This window comes from Borostomias antarcticus (assembly GCF_949987555.1).
Source record: "Borostomias antarcticus genome assembly, chromosome: 7".
NCBI lineage: Eukaryota > Metazoa > Chordata > Actinopteri > Stomiiformes > Stomiidae > Borostomias > Borostomias antarcticus.
In genome coordinates, this window is record NC_140240.1 from 5180350 (window position 1) to 5203847 (window position 23498).

General features: G+C 44.2%; 2 protein-coding genes across 4 annotated transcripts; one reads left to right on the plus strand and one right to left on the minus strand.

The window, feature by feature from the left end:
• The first annotated feature begins 33 nt into the window (after positions 1-33).
• Positions 34-4404, plus strand: LOC311311406 (ras-related protein Rab-7a). 2 transcript variants are annotated; one of them, XM_084441104.1, is made up of 5 exons: positions 34-300; positions 761-887; positions 1151-1369; positions 1573-1715; positions 1886-4404. In XM_084441104.1, the coding sequence occupies exons 1-4, from the start codon at positions 236-238 to the stop codon at positions 1687-1689; spliced, it is 528 nt and encodes a 175-aa protein (XP_084297230.1). In that variant the 5' UTR covers positions 34-235; the 3' UTR covers positions 1690-1715; positions 1886-4404. The 2 variants fall into 2 exon arrangements, with proteins under 2 accessions (XP_084297230.1, XP_084297229.1); XM_084441103.1 differs by having other exon boundaries at positions 1590-1715; positions 1886-4399.
• hcfc1a (host cell factor C1a) lies at positions 4318-23083 on the minus strand. 2 transcript variants are annotated; one of them, XM_084441101.1, is made up of 28 exons: positions 22965-23083; positions 21091-21291; positions 20345-20493; positions 18567-18727; positions 18177-18385; positions 17972-18056; positions 17744-17850; positions 17312-17491; positions 16648-16887; positions 15128-15276; positions 14851-15033; positions 14501-14725; positions 13953-14057; positions 13636-13852; positions 13285-13415; positions 12891-13029; positions 12174-12394; positions 11301-12042; positions 11000-11148; positions 9300-9401; positions 8984-9194; positions 8563-8853; positions 8303-8406; positions 8082-8216; positions 5201-5386; positions 4774-5071; positions 4578-4641; positions 4318-4458 (listed from the first exon to the last, which is right to left on the minus strand). In XM_084441101.1, exons 2-28 carry the CDS (start codon positions 21284-21286, stop codon positions 4419-4421), a joined length of 5019 nt encoding a protein of 1672 aa, XP_084297227.1. In that variant the 5' UTR covers positions 21287-21291; positions 22965-23083; the 3' UTR covers positions 4318-4418. The 2 variants fall into 2 exon arrangements, with proteins under 2 accessions (XP_084297227.1, XP_084297228.1); XM_084441102.1 differs by lacking the exon at positions 22965-23083 and adding an exon at positions 21942-22037.
• Positions 23084-23498: the final 415 nt, after the last annotated feature.

Sequence of the window (23498 nt, forward strand, 5' to 3'; positions counted from 1 at the left end):
CTTCAGGAACACAAACTGTCTGGATGGGGGAATTTACTACCCGCACTGGGTTGCGCTGTAAATTTGCTGGATTTGGGCTGCCGATAGACATAAACGTTTGAACCATTAGGCTACATAGTTCTCCACCAGAATCAGGGACATCGTCTCACGATCGTGATTGATTTAATTAATTGATGAGATTGCTCATGTACGCACCCAGACCAACTGTGTAGTTTCCACAAACTATTTGTGAACTATGAATTGCCAGAACTTCGTGACGGACAAGATACACTTGAAACTAATACTCATTGGGAACTCCGGGTGAGTAAAAACGCTTAATCCCTGACCAATTTAGGCATGTTGGAAATTAAGTTTGTGTGATTTTTGAGAGACTAGATCACATGACGTGTCTTTTATTACTACCATATCAGTATGGCGTATTTGGATAAACTGACCACTTATTGGGAATCTGCGTGGTTACTTCCTCGCCTAAAAAAATCTTAAAAAAAAAAAAAAAGGTGACAGTCGTAGAGACAAAATTACAACAGCTCACGATTTGCGAGCCCTTGACGTGAGCGGTTGCAGCAAGTGATTTGCCGCAGTTTAACCAGTTTTCTGGTCGAGAGCCAGTGCTTTTGCTGTCCAAAACGCTAAAAACTGGTTTGACATGAGGCTCCGACTGTGTGTAGCCTTAATAAGTAACTTTCTCTCTCTCTCTTTCTCTCTCTATCTCTCCCTCTCTCTATGTACCGTTTCTTCGACAATCTACCTGTGTACACAGGGTGGGAAAGTCCTCCGTCATGCACAAATACGTGAACCACCGATTCACCAACATGTACAAAGCCACCATTGGGACTGACTTTCTAACTAATGAAGTTCATATAGGTGGCTCTACAGTTGTTCTGCAGGTAAGCCATTGTTGGATATGACTGTTCAAGTCGTATCCTTAATCAGCAATTGAAGCTCTGGAAATGTACAAGTTCATCATCAAACTGTGAGTGGCTCTCATAACCCATACACTGATGTTATCCAGGCTGTTATTCATGGCTGCTGAGAAATCTTACATTCGTTCTTAACTGATGTTAAGGTCAGTCCAACAATAAGCTGTCTGTGACTGTCGTGACAAAACCTTGGCTTCACACAGCTGTTGAGTCTCTTTCCCCTCCTTCAGATCTGGGACACTGCAGGCACTGAGAGGTTCCAGTCTCTTGGTACGCCCCTGTACCGCGGGTCTCACTGTTGCATGCTAGTGTTTGACGTCACATCCAGAGCCTCTTTCTCTGCCCTGGAGGTGTGGAGAAAAGAGTTCCTTGTCCAGGGAGACCCCCCTGACCCTGCTAACTTCCCATTCATTGTGCTCGGCAACAAGACTGATTTGAATAACAGAGAGGTCAGTCACGGCACATTCTCCTCTATCTGATATGGCAGCATAGAATTAGTGAAGTTATCATTTCTAACATGCATTAGTGAACGAAGGAGAGGAGACAAGGGGGCTGCAGAGATGCAGTCAGTTTATTAGTCTTCACCTTTCAGAAGTCTGATCTCCGACATCAGTGTGTGTGTGGAAATGTTAACCTGCAGACATTCTAACAGATGGCCCTTCCCACCAGGTGTCACCCAAGCAAGCATTGCAGTGGTGTAAAGAGATGGGAGCACAGTATTATGAGGGAAGTGCCAAGGAGGATACCGATGTGGACACGCCATTTTTAAAAGCTGCAACCGCAGCCTTAGACCAGGTGAGTGACTATAGACCAGTATGTGCTTATAGTGCACTGTTTATAATTGAAAATGTAAGCTTAACTTTTAGTTAGCATGCATAATGGTAGAAGTATGACACAAATATTGAGAAACACATTGATGTTTAACAAGTTTATTTTGATGATAAAAGATACATTACTCCCTACAGTACAAAAAACACACATTGGAAAATACAGGACATTTCCAGATAGCCTGCAAACAGCCGGAAGAAACTAGCAACAACATGTGTCGGTGCTGAGACCAGCACCTGTCCCAGTGATGGAGGAATCCAGAGACCTCGGCGCTGCTGATGACCGACCTAGTAAGGGTGAGCCAATAAAGGTACTGAGGAAGAAAAGGACATTTGTATACCACATTGCAAGGAACAACTCATTAAATGTATTTTTTTCTTTTAAGATCCTTCAGCTTATGGTCTAACTTAAGGCATCACTACTAAAATACACTGTTTTGCATGCATGTCTAGTTTTGTTCAACAGACACACTGACACAAAAAATCATGAATGTGAAATTGAATTTTCACTAGAAATAAATCAGGAAAAACTGGAGACTGAAACCAAGGTGCAAATAGTACAATTGAGAAAGGTGGCGAGTTCTCTTGGCTCTATTTTCTTTCTCTAGTCATTTCCATTCTAACAACTGAGTCTTTTATTTTGCCAACCACTGATATGCAGTATTGTGTCCACTCTACTGATGCCTGCACACGGCCCCAACCAAGGCCATCCAACTCCAAACATTCTTAAGTTGGCAATTGTGTAAGAATGTTGTAAGTTTAAAATCCAGCATGTTCAGCAATAAAAAAATCCATCTAGCCAACAGTCACCAACACATGGCACACCAATTTAACGTTGGTTGGTTGGCTGGCGTAGTGCGCAGGCACCATGAGATGTCCTCTGAGTAATTTAACCTGTATTGTAATTAAGATCTGTGACAGTAGAGATCACACTCCTACAGTGAATCAGTTGACCAAAGCAAATCATAATTGATCAGGGAGACGGTATATATATATATTTCTATTTCTTTTATAACTCAAGACACAAAAGGCAATCAAGAGATGACCAACATGTAAAAACATTGTGTTACAGGTAATTATATAAAAAGGCCAACATGTTTTTTTTCTTCTTGCTGTATGAAGGAACTAATTTACAAGTGAGTCCAAACTCTTGACTATGCCTCTTCATCCCCACCATGACATGTCATTTAAAGAAATAAAGGTTATACATTTTACCATAAATTTTCACACCTCTTCTGTAATCTGTAGCATTATGTAGGGCAATGGAATAAGAAATTAAAATATTAATAATGGGTTTCACATGTTCCTCAACAGTGTAGGGACAGTAATACACTAAGATAAATTTAGGGGGAAGGGCAAGCCACAAATTCAAGTCTACTAAAGCATATTAACTACTAACTGAGACACTGGGGGAGGCTAGAGAAATATGAGAATTGATCATATTTTCTTCATTATATTCCTTATATCCATGTATGGCATACATCAGGTGACACTAGCATAAAAAGTTGTAGTAAACAAAGTAAAAGTCCTTTCCAGGGTCCATTTTAATGTTCCCTTCAGTCCCATAACATCAGTGTCCTAGGCAGAACAAATACAAAAAAGTATCTCTTTTCCATACCCTCTGATAAAACAAGAACATACAACTGATGGAACCAAGATTTTAAAATATAATCGCTCCCTCAACTCTGCCACCCTTTTCTCACAAACACTTAAACCTAAAGGGTTTAACCTAAGGGGAACAATAGTAAAAAACAAAAAAATGTGTTTTAAAAAAAAAAAAAAAAGCACACTGACATACACATACACACAAGAAAAAGCTTTAAAAATACAAAAATAAACTACACAAAGATCTTCAGCATCATTGCCTGCTATTTTTGGGAAGATTTTGCAAGATTTTTTGTGTGCTGCAAGTCTCAGTCCTATCAAAGTCTGTCCTTTACAAATCTCTTCCTTCCTCATTCTTTTGTCCACTTCAGAGCATCGACCATCAGTCCTCATCTCAGTGTAAGCGCGCACAGTGATGACATCACCAGGAGACAAAGAGTCCAGTATGATGTCTGTACAGATTGGTTTCTTGACGAGGCATATTTCTCCTTGGAGGGGAAATTGTCCCATTTATTTGAGGACAAGTGCTTTATTTGTTTTCCCTATTGATTATTTCTCCCATCTTAATTAACATCACCTTGTTCAGCTCAACCTCCAACTGTACATCCTCTCATATAGTCTCTCTCAACATCCCCCAAATGATAGATTGAAAAAGTAACACAAAGCTCAGGCGGGCTCATGAAGCTGTACATGTTTCTCTAAACTGCTTATCTAAAACAAACTAGACAAAATGATATATTTATTAAGGACTGATGGCAGGAGGGGGGTTGGGAAAAAAGAGACGGAAGAAAAAGCTAAAATGTGCTTCTCATTTGTGTTGCTTTAAAAGTAGCATGAGCTACAACAAAAAAAAAAGGATCTTTCCTGCAGAACCATCTCAGACTGACATTTGTTGGTTTTCTGCTGCTGGTTTGCCACTAGCTGGTTGGACTTGGGTCAAACATGAGTATGGGGCAAAGTGGTGATGAGGAGATGGAGGGGTCAGTCTTTCTGGTAACGAGGACAGCGAGAGAAGGGGGAGAGATGGCAAGGATGGAAGGTTGGGGTTGGATGGGGTGCTGAGATCTCACTGGTCCGTTCTTGCTTTCTTTTGACCAGTCGCCTTACTGCAGACAGAAAACAAATGCATGTTTTGAATTGCTTATTGTTGCTGGATTAATGAGCATCCCAACCTGCTCAAATTATAATGTTTGTGGAATATAGTGAATGAGAGGGGTTCACTTACACGTCAGGTGAAGAGACAGGTCTTTTTGGGGCAGGTTTAGCTGAGGCACCATCTTTGCTGGACTCTTTAAAAGAGAAAGGTTAAAAAATAATAATAAAAAAATAATAATAAGTGAACAAAAACCAATGCACATTAAGATGCACCTACTGTATGCATTCATATCACTATTAGATAAGTTATGAGCAGGTGTGCCCACCTTGCAGCCATCGGACTTGTGTGGCAGGGCCATAGCCCTTCTCATTGCGTGCGGCAATACGGAAGATGATGGCTGGCTTGGTGGTGTAGTCGATGTGGGCGTTTGAGAGGCTAGAGGACTGCACCAGGCAGGAGGGGTTGGGTCCACAGTACACACGCATGAAGGCCAGCTGGGCTGGGGTAGAGGCCTTGGGTTCGGCTGTCTGGCTGCTCTGAATGGCCAGGTACACAGAGTACTCAATGATCTTTCCTGACGTTACTGAGGGAGGCTCCCAGGTCAGATGGGCTCCATCGGGGCTCTGAGGGAGAAACGATTACAATTAGCACAATGGAACAGGACAGTTAGTTATAAGAATAGACCTTGAGCAATTCAATCAATATAAGGTCACAGCTACAATCCATACTTCACGACCAGGTAAGAAAAGTACCTTGCTAATTTTGATGGCACATGGTGCCCCAGGGAAACCTGGCAGACAGGTCTTGAAAGCGGAGATCTCAGAGAAAGCCCCACGGCCGCAAGCATTGATGCCAGCAACACGGAACTTGTAGGCTGTGCCAGACTGCAGCTCCATTTTCTTCATTTGAGTGTAGTCTGGCATGGTGCCCGAGTCATCCTATATCAAACAGACAACACCATTAAAAGCTGGATTGGTCTCACTTGCCCCCCTGACCACTAGGGCTGCCCTAACTAAAAGTTGACAGTCGTCCATTTTCTCCCATTGGTTGGGGAGGAAAAAACTATGACACATCCTATTTATTTTAATAAATACAACTATGCACACTGCACTTGTCTCATGTTTTATAACTTTCTTAAGTGAATGACACAAATGAGTAACAATATCCTTTGTTAAGGAGTTCAAGAATGTATATAGGCCTAGCTATGTTAAAGCAGCAATAAGCGATTTCGGAATGATGACAGTAAGAGACTTGTACACGAACTTGTAACGAAAGGCCAAAAACGTGTAACGTGTACTGTACGTGTCAGGCACGGGGGCGGAGCAAAGTTACAGTTAAGGCTGGGGGCATAAGAACTGAAGGCTGCCTCCCCATGCCTTAGTCCTGGCTCTAGGAACCATTAAAAGCTCAGCGCCAGAGGATCTGAGGAGCCTACAAGGTGTTTATTTTAAAAGCATGTCTGACATGTATTTAGGTGCATGATTATGTATGGATTTATAGACCTCCTTCTGATCTTTGTAAGAACACACTGCAGCATTTCAGTTGGGAGTTGACTAATCACTTTTTTAGGCCACACACAGGAGAGTTACAATAATCTAGCCTGCTAGTAAAAAAAGCATGCATTAATCTTTCAGTATCAGTCTGAGAGGAAAGGTTTCACCTTGGCAATGTTTGTTAGGTGATAAAATGAGGTCCTCATCACATTCTTTATATGGGCCTCAAAGCTAAGATCAGGTCGGTCTAAGATGTTTCTGGCCTGGCATTTGGTATTCAGTGACAGTGCTTTTAAGTGCACCGATAGTCTCTCTCTCTTTCACCATTTTCACCAATGATCGATACTTCAGTTTTGTGCTGGTTTAACTGGAGGAAGCTCTGTGACATCCACACATTTATGTCAGCGATATATTCTATCAAACGGTTAACTGAGCTGTAGAGTAGTGTCACAGAAATGTAGAGCTGGGTGTCATCAGCATAACTATGGTAGCTTAAGTTCCTTCTCATTACATCTCGTAGGAGTAACATGTTCACACTGAAAAGTAAGGGCCCTAGAATTGATCCTTGTGGGACCCAATGTCATCTGTGTTTCTCGGCCAGTAAAATAAGTCCTGAACCAGAGGGAGGTTGAAGATTGGTCTAAAATGACTGAGGAGTCATTTCTGAAGTTCTGAAGTTGTCTTTCTTCAGAATAGGTTTTACCAGGGCAGTTTTAAGTGCTGATGATAAAATGCCTGTAATGCGGGAACAATTTACAATAGCTTAAGTGTCCACGGATACAGAGGACAACATTAGCTAACTTGCCTGATTAGCCTATGGAACATTACCTCGCAAATGCAAGCGGCGAAAAACTATTACAATTTTAATTTGAGATGCACCAATCCACCTTTTCAGTTCCGATTCCAATACTAACGTTCTTTTTTCTTGAATAATTATTTATGATTAAATGAATTATCATTAACAGACTTTATACACTTTGCATACACCATCCTGTATCTTATATTGTTGCTGCAAGGTTGAGGACCTAAAACAATAACTTCACTCCCATATAGCTTCTTGTACTGTATATTGGATGTATGCCTAGCAATGAAAGAATCCTTAAATGCTACTATATATTCATTTTTGCGTATCAGCGGCCACTTTCATTAAATAAAAATAACTAAGTTGTAAAGTAAAAAAAAAAAAAAGCTTAGGATGAGTCTGCTCTGCACTCCTGTCACTCACTCAGCATGTGCAACAGTGGCTCTCAGCCTCAGTAGAGAGCAATGGTGTGATATTTCACTATGACATGACAAGAGTAAGGAGAGAAATGGCTCTAGTTTACAGATTGCATCATTCATGTTATCAGGTTCCCTATTAGCATTGGGTTTAAATCTGAAATATAGCCAAATAGGCACTTTTACTTTAGGAAATCCTCCACCACCGTCTAGTGTAACCAACTCGAGCAGCGCACGAAACTCGAAACTTTCACTTGAACGTTCTTTGCAAACTATTTAAAACTTTTTTCGGTCTGAAAGGTTGGCTAGTTTGGTGAACTAGACGCTGGACTGAGGGAAACAAATTGTAGTCTATGATTGAATGAATGAACTGGAGCCCTTTCACTTCATCTAAATCAGTACATGGATCGGCAAAGTCAGGCCGTTACCCGATCCGTGAACCACGTCAGTATCGGAGCCCGATCCCGATACTGGATCGGTCCCATCTCTAATTTTAATAAGTGACATGGTACCCGTTGTAATGACAGTTGAGTAATGGCGGCAGGTGAACGAACACAGCCTGTGATACGTTGCTTGCTATTCTTCACTAGATTATGCTCTTATCATTTGTTTTATAAAAGAGATGCACTTGTGAGTTCTGGCAAGTAGTAGTACACTGACTTTTCCAACATTAAATGCAATTATTGTATCAGAGGGAGTTGCACCACAATGTATTGCCGCAACACTAATGTGCACAGAGCATTACTTTTAGCTTAAGAATTCCTTAGTATAAGTTGGTTTTAGCAGCTTTGTGAATAGGTTTTAAGAGGGAACTCTTAGCTAGGAACTTTAAGTGTGATTCAGGAGTACTCCTAGTGGTAAGATCAAATGTTTTGTGAATACCAGCCCAGGTGTCCTGAGAGCGACTGTAGGTGTGGCTCACCTCTACTGGAGAGTCGTCCCCTGGCATGTAGAAGTGGGTGACCACCATGTTCGTCACCTTCACCATTCCAACGTCAAACCACTGGTTCTCTTTTTTGACCAGGCTCCTCACAGGGGCTGGTTGAGGGGTTGGTTTCTACAGGGAACCAATACGGAAATCAGATCATGTTTCTCTTCTATGCCTTCAATTCTAAAGCTTCATCAGGAAGGTATGAAACTTACCCCGCCTTCAATGCCGTTAGCCACCTCTGCTAGCGTGGTGGCAGCTTGCAGCTTGGCTGGACTGGCGACAGCCGCAGATGCAAATGTGCTCGAGGGGGCCAGAGCTGTGGCGTTGAGAAGACGAGAGGGAGGTCAAACGAAAGTTCTGGAGAATCTCCCATTTTAAAGTTCAAACAGAAGCATGTACGTATAAGAGAGTGTAAGTGTAGTAAGCGTGCAAGTGTAAGAGATAGGAAAAGCATCAGAACGTTAACACTCACTCTCAGCAGTGGTGCGTGGCAACAACGACGCCACGGCTCTGGTGATGGCGGCAGCCATCTCGTTGTGCCCGTTACTCTCTGCGGTGGGGTCGTTGAGGCTGTCGGCCGGGGCCAGGCCCTCAGTGGGGAGGCTGGCCTGGGCGTTCCCCTGCTGTTGGGCCGCTGCCTGAGCCTGAGCCTGGGCCTCCTGGAGCTGCTGCTGCTGCTGCACCAGGGCTGCCAGCTCCTGCTGGGTCAGCACGATGGGGATGGTGGCCGACTGCTGGCCATCTGACCCTGATACACCCTCGTCTATGAGGGAGAGTGAGGCAGCACCCGATTCTAGCGTGAGTATCAGGTTTTTGTTTTGTTTTTTCGGATGTAAATCTAGTAATACCAGTAGTACCCTGCCGTGGGTATCTGTCGCTATGGAGGTACTTACTCATGACGGCCTGCTGTGCGGCCTGGAGGACGGCCTGGATGGCAAGCGCCTGGGCCTCCTCGGTGGCTGCTGCCTGAGCCGCAGCCTCAGCTGCTGCAGTGACAGCCAGCTCCTCTGCAGACAACCCAGTCACCACGAGGGTGGCACCTTGGCCCTCTGACATCAGCTCTGGGGGCAGCCCCACCGCCACCGAGGCGGCATCTGCTACCGTCTGCGGAGAGGCCAAACAATCAACCGGTTACATAAAAAGAAAAAAAGGGGTTATACACATGAATAACAGCTTTGAAGCAGTTTTTGCCTCTGCGCGTAGTCGTACCCCTTCTCCACCCTCCTCCATTGGCACCGCTCCTGCTGACGAAGTGTCTTCGGTCTGCATGGGCTCCTCTGTGGAAGCTGCTGCAGCGATCGACGAGAGAGGCTAGGGAGATAGGGACAGAGTTGAAAAGTTTGTATTCAACTGCTGACGTATACCAGCATTTATATTTATTAGGGCTGTCAATTTAATATGTTAATTAGATCAATTAATTAGGCAAAAATTAACAGTAAAAAATAAAAATAAAATAAAAAATTGCCCAGTGGACCCCGTAGGCTACAGAGAGCAGGCAGCACAGAATGAGTAGGCTAAGTCTACTTCAGACAAATTGACAAACTCAGTCGCAAAATGAATTGCTATGGACTGCAGGTCAATTGCTATGGTAGAAGACAAGAGCTTAACGGAAATTGAGTCCTCAAATCCAGCTACAAGCCGCCGTGAAGAGGCACAATAGTTTTGAAAATCCACGGACATACAGTATAGGCGCAAGATGAATATGTTGCTCAGATTGATTGATAGCCTGACAAGATATGGCAAATAATAATTTAATAAAACAATATATTGACTTCAAAATACACTTTTTTTCTATTCAATGCTTTAATCGCCTGCCACAATAATCTTTTAATTGAAATATCTTCATTTGGGAGCTTTTCCCAGCAAAGAATGATATAGGCGATTAATTTGATTAATTAATTACAGATCATGTAATACATTATACATTTTTAAAACTGATTGACAGCCCTAGTATTTGTCTGTCATTTCTGCTCACCAGCAAGTGATAACCGAAGGACCTGGTTCATTCATATCATACCAAGTATAGAGTGCTCGCAGGGTCTAGACTGCTAGTGTGCCAATCTATGTCTCTTATCCAATCATAATGCACGGTCAACTACCTGTTGCATAATATTGTATACTGATTGTATTGTATATTATTAGCCATGTCCATATTATACTATATACTATATTATGCCTAGCCTTCTAGGTTTCCACAAGTAATAGATAAGATAGTAATAGGTTGCCACTTTCTTAAAAATTTAAAAACTGGCAAGCATGTGCAGAACGGGTCAGGCAGCAGTACTGATCAGGTACTGACTATAGCCTTATTTCCACTGTCGTGCTGAACTGATACCGTGCTCAAACCGCTCCGGACCCGTGGGAACGATTACAGTGTCTGTTTCCACCTCTCGGGCTGTTGCGTTCCACGGAATGTTGTTTGCGGAACTAACTTTCACATTTCTACTAAAGAACGTTTCTGCTTCACTCAGTACGGTTACACAACCGTGCCATGGGAACGGTTCTGGGCCCAACCGGTCCCATGTGGAAACACCGTCGGAACGGTTACCCTGCATGCTCAGAACGGTTCGGCACGACAGTGGAAATAAGGCTAATGAGTTTGAGCTAAACGCAAACAAATGTCCTCGTAGACAGGCTACTTGAAAAGAAATCTTCATGCACGTCCTCAAATCCTCTCTATTCACTTGGGCAGCTTTTCTTTGTTGTTTTACAGATCTGCGTGATTCATGTGAGTCACTAGCCTGGTATCAGACAGAATTGTGAACTCGTTACACTCTGTTGAGATCTTCAAGAATCAGTTAACTCGGTGGAGTGGGCGGATTCAAAGGTCTGGACCCAGGCTAGTGGGTCACATTTTCAGGTCGGAAAAAAACGTATTAATCAGCAAAAATCACATTCCTAAGTCTTACAGGTACTGAGGGTCCAGGGGCTGGTGTGGACTGGGTCACCGTTGTGATGGCCCTGCCCTGGGTGGTGGAAGGCGGGCTGCTAGCTGGTGCTGTGGTGGAGGGCACTTCTGTGCTGCTAGCACTGTCAGCTCCTTCCTCACTCTGCTGGACTGTGGGTCAACACACACATCAGTGGGGGTGAGCCTAGTTTGTTATACACATTTTCTGGGGACGACTCAAGGTAACAGTTGCACAAAGAAAATGAGGTTGAGATTAATCAAACAAGACATTCAGTGCTCTCTGAATAAGGGGCAAGTTATACCTGTGCCCTCGCCAGTCTCCATGTTGCAGGTGGCAGTGGTGGCTGTATTGGTGGTCCCCGTCTCGTGGGTTTCACAGGGGGGGTTGGAGCACACCCTTTGCACAGTTCCTGTTCCTGTAGCTGGCTGGTTGCCTCCCATGCTGGATGTGGCCATGGATGAGGTGTTGGTGGTGCCCGTCTCGTGGGTCTCACACGGCGGATTAGAGCACACCCTCTGCACAACGCCAGTCTGCCCAGCACCTATACTGGACGAGGCCTGAGTGGAAGTGTTGGTGGTGCCCGTCACGTGAGTCTCACACGGCGGGTTGGAGCACACCCTCTGGACCTCTACTCCTATGGAGGCAGACGCTGTGGTGGTAGTGGTGGTGGTTCCGGTCACGTGGGTCTCACAGGGTGGGTTGGAGCACATGCGCGGTGTAGACATGTTTGCTGATGCAGTGGTGGCAGTGTTTGTGGTGCCCGTCTCGTGGGTTTCGCATGGCGGGTTGGAGCACACCCTCTGGACCCCCCCTATGGAGGCAGAGGCAGTGGTGGCGGTGTTGGTGGTTCCGGTCTCGTGGGTCTCGCAGGGAGGGTTGGAGCAGACCAGGGTGACGGTACCAGGGCCTTCACCAGCCTCTGTAGCGGAGGGCTGCTCAGAGGTGGGGGAGGCCAGGATGGACACGGGAAGATCCTGCACTGGCTGAGCCTCAACCCCACTGGGGGTGGTGATGAGAGTCACCTGAGTGGGCTGGTTCACCGACTGTTGAGGAGAGAAATATAGCTTACCGGTAGATGCCAAGCACATGAAACACTGGTTGACAAGAAAACAAAAGCGGACAAACATTTCCGTTTCCCTATATTCAGAGGAAGAGAGTGGCCCTGGGAGCTCACCTGCATGGTGATGGTGGAGGAGGACAGCGTCGAGGCGGTGGTCAGGCTGGTCTGAGCTGCTGACACAGTGATGGCAGTGGGGTTGATGACCTGGCTGGACAGAGTGGCGATGGTGCCCAGGGTGGTGATGGGAGTGGCCAGAGAGGCGTTGGCGCTGGCCACACTGCCCTCTGCCAGCCTGGTGGAGACGGTGCCTGTGACCGTCCCCAGAGTGGTAACACCTGGGGGAGTGGGGAGGGACATATGTCAGAAATGGCAGATGGAACAGACGGGTCCCGTTTGCCAAATGGCAAACGTCTGCCATGGTAAGCCTAGCCTGGTAAAACCGACTCATCGCAATCTTTTTTGACGTTTTCACTATGAACTTTCAGCCTTCCAGAGCGATTTGAGTTGTCCCAGAATGGGCACCAATCAGGAGACTGCATTTTAACTGCTGTTCGCTGATTGGTTCCCGTAGATGATGACGCGATAGAACAGTAATGGCAGCTCCCGAAGCAACGAGCGGTAACGTTAATGTTAGAAGAATCTGATCTATGTTTTATTATGCTAATTGGCTGAAGGAGTTCATCCGTCACTCAAATCGCTCTGGGCGGCTGAAAGTCCAGACTCCTAGTGAAAACGTCAAATAATTGTTGCAATGAGTCTGGTTTGCCAGGCTACCATTTTCCTACCAGAGGTGAAATGGAAGTGCATCCTGACTGGCACGGTTATCCTTACCGGTTGTTCCCTTGACGACCAGTGTAGTGACATTTGGCTTGACCGAAGACATTGTTACGGGGGTGACCAGACGGACTCCACCCATAGGCATAGTGCGCAGAATGGTGCCAGGTTGGCCCGGAGCACCTTTCAGAACCACCTGAAAAGACCATGTTAGGTAATGAGATTGGTACACTGGAGGAACTAGGGACATGGCTGATCCACTGAAGCAAAATATTTGATACTGCCAAATGGATTTGTTGCACTCTCTCCATGCTCATGATCAGAAAGGTCTCAAAAGGTATGAACGTCGTCCGACAGTAGTGCTTTACTGTATATTTTCCATGCTTGACTGAAAAGCAAAAGGCTCATTGTATTTTAAGTGCAAAATGGACACAGAGGTTACGTGAGCTACCTGCGTCAGTCCCTGTTGGCCAGCGGTGCCGAGCTTGGGCATGGTAGTGATGATTTTGCCAGGGGTACCAGTGGTCATCATCTTTGTGGTGTAGATGGTGATGGGCGACTTCATTCCTGCACTGCTCGTCACTGTAGGTCAGGAAAGAAAATCAACGCGATGTTAGGCTGAGGTGAACATAACAAAAAGTCGGTTGTTTGGCTCTCAATTCCTTTGACTCCCAATAGCATGTGAGAGACCCCTCCAGTGCCCACGGGCCCCACTGTTGGCAGTTACTATCTGTTGGTATCCCGTGACAGAGTCACACGCTCGACACGATCCCCATTACACTGGTCCTTGTGAGTCTCTGACCTGTGGATCCTGCCTGAGTCATGATGGCTGACATGGGGATGGTCTTGATGATGGTGGTGCCCTGTTTGGTTGTGGTGGGAGACATGCCGCTGATGTTCAGGATGGTGGGTTTATGTCCTGTGCCTCCGGCTTGGGAGGTGGTGATGATGGTGGCCGGCTTGCCGTCCGCCGAGGACACCAGCTTCAGTATAGTACCAGCTGGGAGAGTTCCCTTGGTCTGCGGACGTAGAAGCTGGATTATGAAAGGGAAAGACGTTGATTCCTGTGCTATGGAGTTTTAGTGACCTCCCTTTCCTGCACTCATGCAGATAGCTGACCTGTATGAGCTGAGTGAGAGGGTTAGTGGAAGCCTGGCCAGTGACAGCTGATGTCTGCATTGGCTTGGTTTGTACCACAGACATCATCTTGCCAAGGTTGGAGATCTGCTGACATAGGAGAGAGACTCGGGTTTATGAGTCACCAGAGAACATCACGGTGGTGCAGGCTTCGGAGTCGGGACATCAGCATGTCACGTGCACAGCTGAGACTAATGCTTTCTAAGTCATTCCATACCTAACTGACCCCAACAGTCATGCAGGTCTATGAACTCATGCTGTTCATTATCTCGAAGTCACTTAGACCTTTTCAAACGCCACTGTGGCTTATCATAGGTTCATGCTTGGGGCATGTCATGAGTGTCCTATGACGAGGCAGATCAAATTCCACCATTGAAAGGGTAAAAAAAAAACAATTTCACAGTTCCCTGAATACATTGCATGCATATCAACAGACTTGAATGGGCTTTCTGTGCTCTCGTAAGCGTTTCTCTCATTCAGCATTCCCTACTCAGCCTCACTCTTGGCAGCCAGCCAATCAAGTATCTTACCAGTGTGCCACTGCCTCCCATGGTGAGTGGGCTCTTAACGAGGGTGATGGTCTTGGTGACACCTCCCACCATGGTGGTGACCACCTGGGCCTGCTGGGCCACGGTGACAGTGCCAGACTTGTGCACGGTGATGATGGGCCGGTTGGGTGTGTTGGGAGAGGACACCGTGGATGTGCCCACTTGAGCAGCTGCAGTCTTCAGCATACGAGTGGCTGGGTTACTGACCTGGAGAGACGAGTGGAGAAATAGTATTGAGAGTCAATGCCACAACTGGGCCGGTGCAAACACATCCTGACCATCTAACCCTTTTGTCAGTGTCGTGTTGGCGGTGACATCTCAGAGACCCATACCAGGACTGGAGATGTCATTCTGACTGCAGTCGAGCCAGGGGAGACAGCTACAGTTTTGACAATGGTGGCACCCGCCGGCATACTGAGCAAAGTGCCCGGTGAGGAGGGCGGGATCTTCTGGGTAGCCGCTGCAGCTGCAGCCAACGCTGCCATGCCACTCATCTGAGAGCTGCCGCCGATTGGCTGGAAAGGATAATAGTTTTTTAGGTTAAAACTTTGCACAAGAAGTTACTGGATTCAAATGACTATGATTACAGCATAACAATTTTGTTCATACCGTTCCTTGGTTGGTTTGGGCAGGCACTACCATACGAACTCCTGCAGGAAGTGATGTCACAGTGACAGGGGATTTCCCAATTTGGTTGGGGCGCACAGTGACAATAGATGTCCCAGTGGCAGACTGTGGAGCTGCAACCTTCAAGATAGCTATAAAAAATAAAATTAAATTAAAAAAAACTTTCAGATCAGTCTCAACTTCAAACAAGTACTGTACACATGTAAACATGTTTTCTCTCACCCATCATGCTTGTTCCCTTGTGGTATCAAGCCTCTTGCTTCTCATTAGGCGTTTTATACAGAAAATCCACTATATTGCCCTATAGAAGACCACTCAATTTTCTGGCTGTTTGTTTTTAATGAACCAAAGAAAGACAGCATAATGTGTGATTTTATATAGCATGCCGGCAATCTGGAATCGAGACATGACCCTTGGATGCAACATTCACAAGCACGATAGTATAGAATAGCGGTAAAACAATGAGTAAACAAGCCAGGAATCTTTTCTTTTATCTAAACTCTGGATTTGAAAAGTAGAAATGTCCCTCAGTAGAAGAGACTATACTTTTACTGAAAAACATGGCATACTAGTTTCAGTGTTCAAATCATAATGTACTGGCAATGAAAAAAAACAACTTACACCGAGTACTACTATGTGAGCTCTAACCAGCTCATGTGGATGATGAAGCTGGTCAAGCTAAAAAGGCCCCTGGCTGGAATGGACTGTGCCTACACTGAGACACTTACAGGTTTTTGCGTTGAAAGCAATGACGGACATTCGCTGTTTTAATAGTCACAAGTCCATGCACCTGTATGGTCAAAAGTCCTATAATGAATGTTGAAACACAGACATATCTAGCGCTACTAATGTCACATCATGTGTATCAATGATTGACCAAAGTAAGATCTCTACAAACCATGGTAGAGTGAATAAGAGTACAATAACGTCTCCATCTAGTGGGCAAACAAGTCCATGAACCTGCATGGTCTAAAGTCCTATAATGAATGTTGAAATACGGACATATTTAGCTCTACTAAACACCTCAAGCTCTCTCTGCGGATGTAGAAAGTACATGGTTTCCCGAGTTAACTAGTCTGAGACTATACTGAGACACCAAGCATAGTTTTTGATGTAAAAATCTAAATGTACTTGTCAATGAAAAAATGCATTGGAAAGCGCCCCTTTTGTGGTGGGTTCTGGTACTACGGGGGGACTGACAGACTCACTCACTCACCCACGACGTGACACTGGCCAACCTAAAGTCCCCCCCCCTTCGGCTGTCACCGGGTGGGGGACAATCATTTTATTGCGAGTCAAAAACACAGTGACTGTACGATCCCAACTACATTAATCCCACACATGATCACACAACCTCCACTGACTTAATTTTCTAGTGGGGTCTGTGGTATCATGCATGGTTTACCTGGCCCACAAGCTGTTGAGGCAGCTCCCTGGCAAGCTGAGGAGGAAAGGCAGGCCTGAGGCTGTGGGGAAGGCAGCCGGAGGCACCAGAGAGGTACCTGTGTGTGGAAGGCTCTGTGCAGAGGGCGCAGCTGCGGCCGGGGTGGGGCTCTTGGGTGAGTTCCCTGGCAGGGATGGGATGGTGCTGAGAGCTGGCGAAGTGGCAGCTGTAGCAGGGATGTCGTACTTCTGTAGCTGCAGCAGGTAGGTGTCTGCTGTAGACACGGCTCCCCAGCTCACCTCCAGAGAGTTGGTGTTAGCGCGGACGAGCTGGACCCTCGCTGGAGCGTGTGGCCTCTCTGTAAGCAATAAGACACACAATGGCAGTCCTATCACTTCTGTTCAATTAGCATTAGCTCTTTACTCCCTACCAAATGACTAGTAGTGTAAACCTCAGGCCTGACTGCAATACGATACAGTATCGATATACAAATCTACATGAAACACACAAACCCTTCAAGTGGTTACCATGAGCCTTTTCATACCAAGTTGCAATTGCAAATATATATATATATATATATATACACATATATATATATATATATATATACACACACACACACATATATATATATATAGTTGTTGCTTATATCAATGATACAAATCAATTTATTCACATCACATAGACTCAGATGAATCGTTGCCTTGAGAATCAATACATACAAATTACTGCATCACTACACCCCCACAAATGACAGCAATTGGCCCACAGAGCTGTCTTACCTGTCTCAAGGTACCAGAGGTCTTTGCAGCAGACTTGGTTGTTCCATGCTTTCCGGTAACCATCGCGCCCACTCCAGACGTACAACCTGGAGTTTATAGCCACAGAACAATGTCCTGCACGGGCTCGTGGGATATTGTCCTCCAGAGTATCCATCAGAACAGTTTCCCAACACATGGCATCTAAAGAAATGAGATAAAAGAACCACAGGTATCATGTAGGGTATGCATCTCCACAAGCATCACCTTTGCAGGTGACCGTTTTGAGATTGTTCGTGTTTGACCACCAGATGGCACTGTGCCATTTCTAGGAACTTTTGTTGAGACTTGGACTTGGAACATTTTCACATAAACACCTTTAGATCCTATGAGTGAATAATCCTAAAATATAATGCAATTATCAGCACCAATAATCGAAAAGTAGTGAGGACAAACCAAGATTTAGGCAGGCCAGTGTGTTTGTGCACTTCCATTCCTTCTCATGGGTGGCCACCTTGACGTCGTCCATAACCAGCGGAACCCATCCACCAAAAACGTACATCCTACAATGAGAGGGACATAAAGAGATTGGAGATCAGAATCAAAGAGCCCTGAGCTGCTAGTAAGACTCTTCAAATTGTTAAAAATGAAATGTAAATGCAGGGATGACAGCATCACACTCACTTGTTTGTAATGGTAGTGGCAGAGTGGAGACTCCTGGGCAGAGGGGCGGTGCCATTCACTGATGGCTTGGTCCAGGTCAGGGTTTCTGCACACACAAAAAGACACGTTTAGGCTAACTATAGATAATTGGTATCTGTGGCAGAAAAGGACCATGATTTTGTTACTTGTTTAGAATGTACTGTTATAACCTGATTGAAGCATTTACCAATGTCTAGACTCCATAGATCACCCAGTCGACAGCCACTCATCCCTCCATAGATGATGAGGCGGGATTTCTTGCTGGCCTTTTCAGTGTACACCACAGCAGTGTGGCTCTCACGAGGGGGAGGAAGAACGCCATATGTGATCGGTATGTCCCAGCCCACAACACTTGAGCCGGCACGAAGCTCCAGGGTGTATAGATCATTGAGGTATCTAGAGCAAAAAAACATTCACACTTAAAACTCTAATAAGCTTTTGTCATCCATTACGAGGTGAACACTTATTTCACACAATTATCAAGACCTTGTCACTGGACATGATGTTAAAACAGCATTCATAACCTGTAAAACGATGAATTGCCCTCAGTGTCACATCCCACAACCTCATACTGTACCTGGGAATGTTGTTTTTGGGGTCCTCGCTGTCATTGGCCAGTCCACCAAATAGGTAGCATTTGTTTCCCACCAGGGAAAAACTGTGGCCCAGTCGAGGACATGGAGGGGGGCCATTCTTGGGGGCCTTAGGTTTCAACTTTTTCCATTCCCACCGGCTGGCCTAAATGAGAAAATAACAAGACATATCCTAGGACCACTACCACTCAATCAAATAAAGCTTTGGTACCACTCAATTAGAGTTTTGATTTTCTACCTGAACCTCAGCCCAACCTGATTTTCTACCTGAACCTAAGCCCAACCTGATTTTCTACCTGAACCTAAGCCCAACCTGATTTTCTACCTGAACCTAAGCCCAACCTGAGCCCATGACATTTATTTATCTATAGCAGCACATAGACACTTCCTTCCGCAGGTTTGTACAGGATGGACTCGCGGGCTGCTGTCGGGGCCAGTCAACCTGTCCTGGAGTGTCTTCATTTAATTTTGATTAGCCTACAATTTAATTGTATTAGCTAAAATGCTCGGAGTTCCTGTGCTAAGCCTTATTTTGTTAGATGTCCGGTGCTCACAGAGAGGACTAAAAGTATGAAAAGAGGGAGTCTTGGAGCACACAGATCATCTTTTAATCATAAACTTTTAGCCTTTAAGTCTGCCTTATTCATTTTAGACATTTTTGTTCAAAGCAAGCAACTTGAGCGTTTGCAATAGGCCTATTTAATTTATTAGTTTTGAGTTGCCTACAATTTATTAATAGGCTTATAGGCTATAGGCTAACCCTTCCTTGTGCCTTGTTGAATTAAGGCTATCCAAAGTCAATTCTTTCTAATTTTGTATGTTATTAGGTTATTTTTTATTGTATCGATCAATGTGGTGTAATTCATTTAAACCTTTATTTAAACTTGAAAGGACACTGAGGTGTGTGCACATCATTTACAGCATCACCGAGTGAACAATGCACACATCAAATAAACATCACATCACACATCAAATAAAACAATTACAGCTCGAATCGCCTAAAGCGTAAATTTAAACCACGTAAAACTAATTTGTTTTTGGCAGAATAAACACGCAGTTTCACTTCTAATCCATGCTGTTCCATTTATGATCCTGTGCGTAATAATTCTGCACAGATTTTTGTTCGGAAGGTCTTTCAAGAGTCTGATTGTTAATTCCTTGTCAATTATGTTTTTTTTTTATCACCAGTCAAAGGTTACCATTTGAAAGGTAAGGGTTTTCGCAGCTGTATGGCACCAGGTATGTCCATAAAAATATTGCCTCTCAATCTCCGCAGGGATATTTTCATCATACTAATTCCAATTCCTTGAGTAGGAGCTGTTGTCGGAGGAAGTCTCTGCTGTAGCGCATGTGTGAATCCGATATAACAGCTGGTAGACTTGATCTCATATGATCGCAAATAAAATAACTCCTAGCAGTAAAACTAGGTACAGTAGGTATTACACTTTGCAAGTCCGTTGCAAGAGGAAGGCTATAGGGTACTGTAGGTAAGACCCTCCACATAGCATAGTCTAATTCTGAACATTTGTCATTCAAACAACTCGGAATTAGTTTACTTATAGACAGCCAATTTACGAAGAAAATTTGGGTTTAAATCAGGCTCGGGCCCACAAATGCAGTCAAATGGCGGGGCCAGGCTCAGACACAATTTGCACAGGCTCGCGTTGGTTTGGGCCTGTTTTTTGGGCCTGATCTAAGCTCTACCCTCAATCATATGACTTTGACCATGTTCATTTTGTGAGTTAATAACAAATCACAGTACCTGTAACTCATAAAGATCGTTGCTGTACTTTCCATATTCCACCATTCCACCAAACACCAACAGCCTGGTGCCTTCACAAACAAATCCATATGCAGCACAGCCTGGGGGAATGTCACCTCGAACTGCTGGGATGAACCACTGGTTGGTTGCTGTAATAATAAAAAAAATAATAAAAATAAAAACAATGGCGGTGTATTTCACTGTATATAATCCTGAGTCAAGTAGACTGTTGTACAAATTCTTTGTATCTTATTAATACATATCACCAGTCTTCTTGTGGTGCAGAACCAACATAAAACAGCTGATCATTTCAACAACACTGTTTATCGCCCCTGATCATGATGACATAATGAAACATGTTTGCTTTATTTACAGGGTATGGTTGGTCTTGTTAGGACTCTAGTATTACGTTCTTTAAAGCTTTGCGTTCATACCAGGCCTGTTGAACGGCTCACAGCAACACCCCTGCCTTCCATTTTATTTTAGCGCGCCATTTTTCTACATGACTTGCTTTGACGTCCACTAGAGGGCCCCAGGTCCTCATCTTTCATGCATTTAATTTCCCTCCGTTTCGGAGATTTGGCTTTGTACACAAAACAACAATTGGACTTCTCTTTCCTTAATAATCAGGGTATAATGATTTTGCATCACATTCGTTTTTATGTTGCACAGTTCTTGCAACAACACATTTGAAGAGTTACTTTTAGACATTTGGAAGTTAATGAATAAATACATGGACACCTTACCTGTATTGTACACGTGCAGTTCATCAACAATTCCCTCATTCCCTCCTCCAAACACAACCATCAGTTCCTTTATGGCAACAGCTCTGTGTCCATGTCTCGGACGAGGGACAGGGCCAGACCATCCGAGAACCCGCTTCCATCGCGGCTGAAGAACCGCACCAGTGGTTCCAGATACAATGGAACCAGGAGAAGACATTGCCTCTTCAAGAAAAACAAAACACAGCAACGTCAACTAATTTTCACATAAACTAGACTGAACATGGCCACTAAGTTTAACTGTTAGCTTTGCAGAAATTGTTAATTCTTGTGAGGATCGGGCGTCATTATAACATCGGTACTGCGCGTGCAATTAAAGTATCGTTTTTAAGAGCGCTCGAGTGAAATGATGCCTTTATTTGCGATGAAAAGTGTTAGTATTGTACATTTAAGACCACGTAAAACTTGACTGAATGCTATCAACGCTTTTTATTGGGAAAACGCGGCAAGAAAATACACTTCATAAAGGAAAAACTATAGTTAGCCATGTACTTATAAGCTTACATTAAAAGTGCATAATAAACGGTATAAGTTTCACGTTTCGCAAATGGGGTATACAAACAGTTCATGTAAAGGTTTATTGCAACCATATTTCCATTCAATGGAAGCCACCATCTTGTAACCAAACAAACCTCCGCCAGTCTGAAAAATGGCGACAGAATACAACTAGGTTCATTCGTTTTGGTATTACCATGGATGTATTAAACTGGGTATTACCGGGCGGTCGTTTGCTCAAAATATAACTATCCTCATGGAATAATTTTCTCATATAACTTTTTATTTTTAGATAACTATGAATCTACAATGTTGATTACCTTGAAATGTAGCAATTCGTTAAGAGGTCCAGCATTAGTCATTACCTAGGTCTGGTCGAACCTAGAATCCCACTCATTTTAGAAAAGTGAACCACAGAGCTAGAAAGTTTAAACTCATGAAATGGCATACAAATTGTAATGATTCTAACGTTTTATCTTTAGTGCACCTGCGTGACCTGAGCACCGCACGTTTTGATATCAGACGCAATCACCGGGGCTCCGGTGCCCCGCGATGCAGCCCAGGGAGAGGAAATCAATCCAACTACCTACAGAGAAAGACAAATAACGGGGTTGGCCTGACTGAGACTGAAAAAAGTGTACTACAACTTCTAAGTTAAGCAACAACACAATATGTAACTAATAAGTCAACATATAGGGAGGACACGTTGTGTTAATATAGTTTATACTATAATATCAACACCAGGCTCCCGTTAACACGATGTTGCCATTTTCATGCTTGTCTGGAAGTCGCCATATTGCAAAAGTATCGCCCACTTTAGCTGGCAAGTCTAGCTAGCTGGCTGGCTGCATAGCGTTCCATGATGTTTTTTGTATTTTAGTTCACATGTGCAGATAGATAGTAGACAAAATTCGAAAACGTTTACAGTATAGTAGCCTAACTGAAAATTACGAGGCTAGCTAACGTTGGCTAACATTAGCTTGCTAGCTAAGCTAAGCCAATTTGGTCATCTGGCAATAGCTCGCTAGCTAGCTTAACAATGCTAGCATCTAACTCCGCGCCAGGCACTGTCTTCATCCAAACGCTGTAGGATTTCTACGATTTTCATCATGCACTGTGGAGCTAGTCTAAATATAGCATATGCATTGCCTTATCAAGTAAAATAAATGGCATTCAATCGCATACAACAAGAATGTTATTATTTTTCATGCCGTCTCTGGAAGCAGCCATCTTTCAGAAAATCGGCCTACTTTTAAGCTCCCTCAAGAAAAATGGCCGAGCGTTTCGCCACAACAAAACACGAATATTAGCTGAATTTCAAATCCAAACGGCATGCTACTTACTTCGTTCGATGCACAGTTTCCAATAAGATGCGCGGGGGGTCTTATCGTACAGAAATAGCCCAAATTCATTCAATTTTCAAAGAAGTATTCCCTCTCATGCCTGCCTGGAAGCTGCCATCTTCTTGACAACTAAGAGGGAGGAAAAGAGAGGTAATTTGGCGTCACCCAAAACAAGTATGGCGACTGACAGAAAGCCGTTATCTTTTACTTTACCTCATAGTCAATCTAACAATTTGTTTAAATTTAAAATAGCTCAGCATGTGTCATGTCAGTTACCTCATTTGGGCATTGCAATTGTGGAGCATTCTAAACATAAAATTTAGGTCGATATGTTATCATACTTGTACAGGGTTACATTGTCCCTTACTAAAGATGGCGACACTTGCAAAAAAAACGCTTTCTGCATTTTCAGTATCGTTAAATGTGAACCACGTAGCCTATATCCCTTGTCACCATTCAATTAATTAATTATCATTATTATTTTCAAACGCAATAGGGGTATGCGAAGTGCATTCTTGTCTGAACATTTTCATT

What these genes read in the sequence shown, in the direction of transcription:
- LOC311311406 (XM_084441103.1), top strand. Translation starts at nt 236, where the DNA reads ATGAATTGCCAGAACTTCGTGACGGACAAGATACACTTGAAACTAATA. An exon ending in CTGATTTGAATAACAGAGAG is followed by an intron (nt 1,370 to 1,589) that starts GTCAGTCACGGC and finishes CCTTCCCACCAG; the next exon opens with GTGTCACCCAAGCAAGCATT. An exon ending in CAACCGCAGCCTTAGACCAG is followed by an intron (nt 1,716 to 1,885) that starts GTGAGTGACTAT and finishes TACTCCCTACAG; the next exon opens with TACAAAAAACACACATTGGA.
- hcfc1a (XM_084441101.1), bottom strand. Translation starts at nt 21,286, where the DNA reads ATGTCTTCTCCTGGTTCCATTGTATCTGGAACCACTGGTGCGGTTCTT. An exon ending in ACTGGCCTGCCTAAATCTTG is followed by an intron (nt 17,492 to 17,743) that starts GTTTGTCCTCAC and finishes TCATTTCTTTAG; the next exon opens with ATGCCATGTGTTGGGAAACT. An exon ending in GACTCAGGCAGGATCCACAG is followed by an intron (nt 13,416 to 13,635) that starts GTCAGAGACTCA and finishes CCTGACCTACAG; the next exon opens with TGACGAGCAGTGCAGGAATG.